The sequence below is a fragment of the Cyprinodon variegatus genome, unplaced genomic scaffold (genome assembly GCF_000732505.1).
Source record: "Cyprinodon variegatus isolate N-32 unplaced genomic scaffold, C_variegatus-1.0 Scaffold1017, whole genome shotgun sequence".
Taxonomy (NCBI): Eukaryota; Metazoa; Chordata; class Actinopteri; order Cyprinodontiformes; family Cyprinodontidae; genus Cyprinodon; species Cyprinodon variegatus.
The window spans coordinates 177340-179324 of record NW_015151470.1 but is presented as its reverse complement, the minus strand read 5'-3'; the positions used below and the strand labels follow the sequence as shown (position 1 = coordinate 179324).

General features: G+C 43.7%; 1 protein-coding gene across 1 annotated transcript in view; it reads left to right on the top strand.

The window, feature by feature from the left end:
- The first annotated feature begins 738 nt into the window (after positions 1-738).
- LOC107100833 (actin-binding Rho-activating protein-like) overlaps positions 739-1985 on the top strand; it is a 9602-nt gene continuing 8355 nt past the window's right edge. Inside the window, exon 1 of the mRNA XM_015399484.1 lies at positions 739-1815. Coding sequence (XP_015254970.1) covers positions 1189-1815 — 627 coding nt within the window. The 5' untranslated portion in view covers positions 739-1188. The remainder of the gene's footprint in view (positions 1816-1985) is intronic.

The following is a 1985-nucleotide window of genomic DNA, read 5'->3' as shown; positions in this document are numbered from 1 at the left end:
CGCAAATTACTGCACGCAAAATTGGATCTTGATAAATCCGGCCCTAACAGTAACATGAAAACATTGATAAAGTGGTCATGAAATAATCTGATTCCTTTTCTTCCACCAAAATTAAATTGGACCAGTATTCAAGGTATAGTTTTTTTTAAATGAGTATATTTTACCTTAGCCTCCAAACATGCCTTTAGAGCGAACACATATTAAACCATAAGACTGAATCCGTAAAACTCTTACCTGTACCAGACACATCAGGACACCAAAGGCAGAGAATTATACAACTTCTGCTTTACATGAACAGACATGTAGAGAAACATTCCTCTTGCTTTCTATGTTTGTGACCATCCTCACAGAGTACAGCTACTACATTCATACATACCTTTCATGCAACAAAAGTGACGTATGTTTGTGTGAGAGCATTTCTCTAAATAAATACAGTAAAGTCATTCTTGGTTATGTCGTGTTGCTCTGCACAGCAGGTGAACTCATAGAGAAAACTTCTCAGTGATTCATCCTGTTTATGCATAAGACAGAAAACGGGGGGTTACTAAACCCACCGGGCACCTGTTAGCTGAACTCCACAGGGAAAAATCCCACTCCTCGGTAACTGTGTGTGTGTGTGTGGGTCTGTCACCAACAGGAATGTTGTCACCAGACTCCTATGTCTCACATGGACGCTGCGCGGCATCACTTCCTTTACGACCATTCGCTATTTAAAGGCCACTGCGGTGCCAGAGGGGCTTCAGCAGGAGATTAAAAGCAAAACCCGTGCACCCTTCACACCGGCAGCTCACCAACTGACCCGCCGGACCATCTGGAAGGCTCTGGATGTTTCTGTAAAGCTTCATTAAGGCTTTTAAAAACGCTGAGGTGTTGGCAGGATTGTCAGGAAAGTTCAAAATTTGGGAACTCTGATCTGGATATTGAGAGCAAAGTTTGTTTTCACATGCAGTTTCTGCATCATCCGTTTTTTGCTTAACAACCATTTTTTTTATTTGCTCTATTTTTGAAAGAACAGTTTTATATTTTTTGAGATTTCTTTCATATTATCAACCATCAACAACACAAGAAGCAGAAAGAGCACCTACAAGACTTCACCTCGGTCTTTGCGAGCGTCCACATTAAACCAGATTGTCTTGGTAGCCAGGAAACGGAAAAAAGGCTAAAGAGGCCAGCAATCCTCTCGTCACGATGAGTAGAGGCGACACAACTACCGTTTCCTCTCAGGAGCCGCAGCTGTTTAAACGGGCTGTACGTAAAATCAAATGTGCTGCCATGGTGGCAAACCTGGCGAAGAGTTGGCAAGGATGGGCCAACGAACACGCAGGAAAACAAGACTCTATCCCAACTGGTTGGATGCCTTCATCTGTTGAAGAAGAAGACAGAAAAGACCATGTGGTTAAACTAAGCGTCACTCCAAAGGTTATTAAAGCCGATCCCAACGAAGGCGGAGAAAATCAGATCCGGACCGGCTCTGTGACCAAGACTGTTCAGCTGAAACGAAGCGAGTGTAGCAGCAGCAAGGTCGTCAACGAAATCCGCGACAAGATGGAGTCCGGTCCGGAGGAGAGCAAGCCGTTTTTGGGAAATGAGTCGCCGACACGCCGTCGTCAGATGAGGGCGCTGCAGAGTGCAGAAGCGGGAGGAGTAGGCATCATCCAGAACAAGAAGATGTTGCTTCAGGAGAGGAAGCTGAGCTCCAGGGACAGCAGTGTGGACACTGAGGACAGCGGACTTGGAGAAGAAGGGGGGCTAAGCGACAACAGCGACTCAAAAGCTGAACAAGCTCAAAGTAAAAAACAAGCCAACAGACCAAAGGTAAAACACCAAAGAAACTGTAGACAAGAGCTTAAAATATTCAGAAAAAAAACACTAAAAGAAATAAAAAAACAATGAACCTAAAGTTCATTTTAGGTTTAAAGATCAACAAACCATCAGCAGATATTAAAACCATCTTCACCTTCATATTTCAGTTTCCCAAAACACTT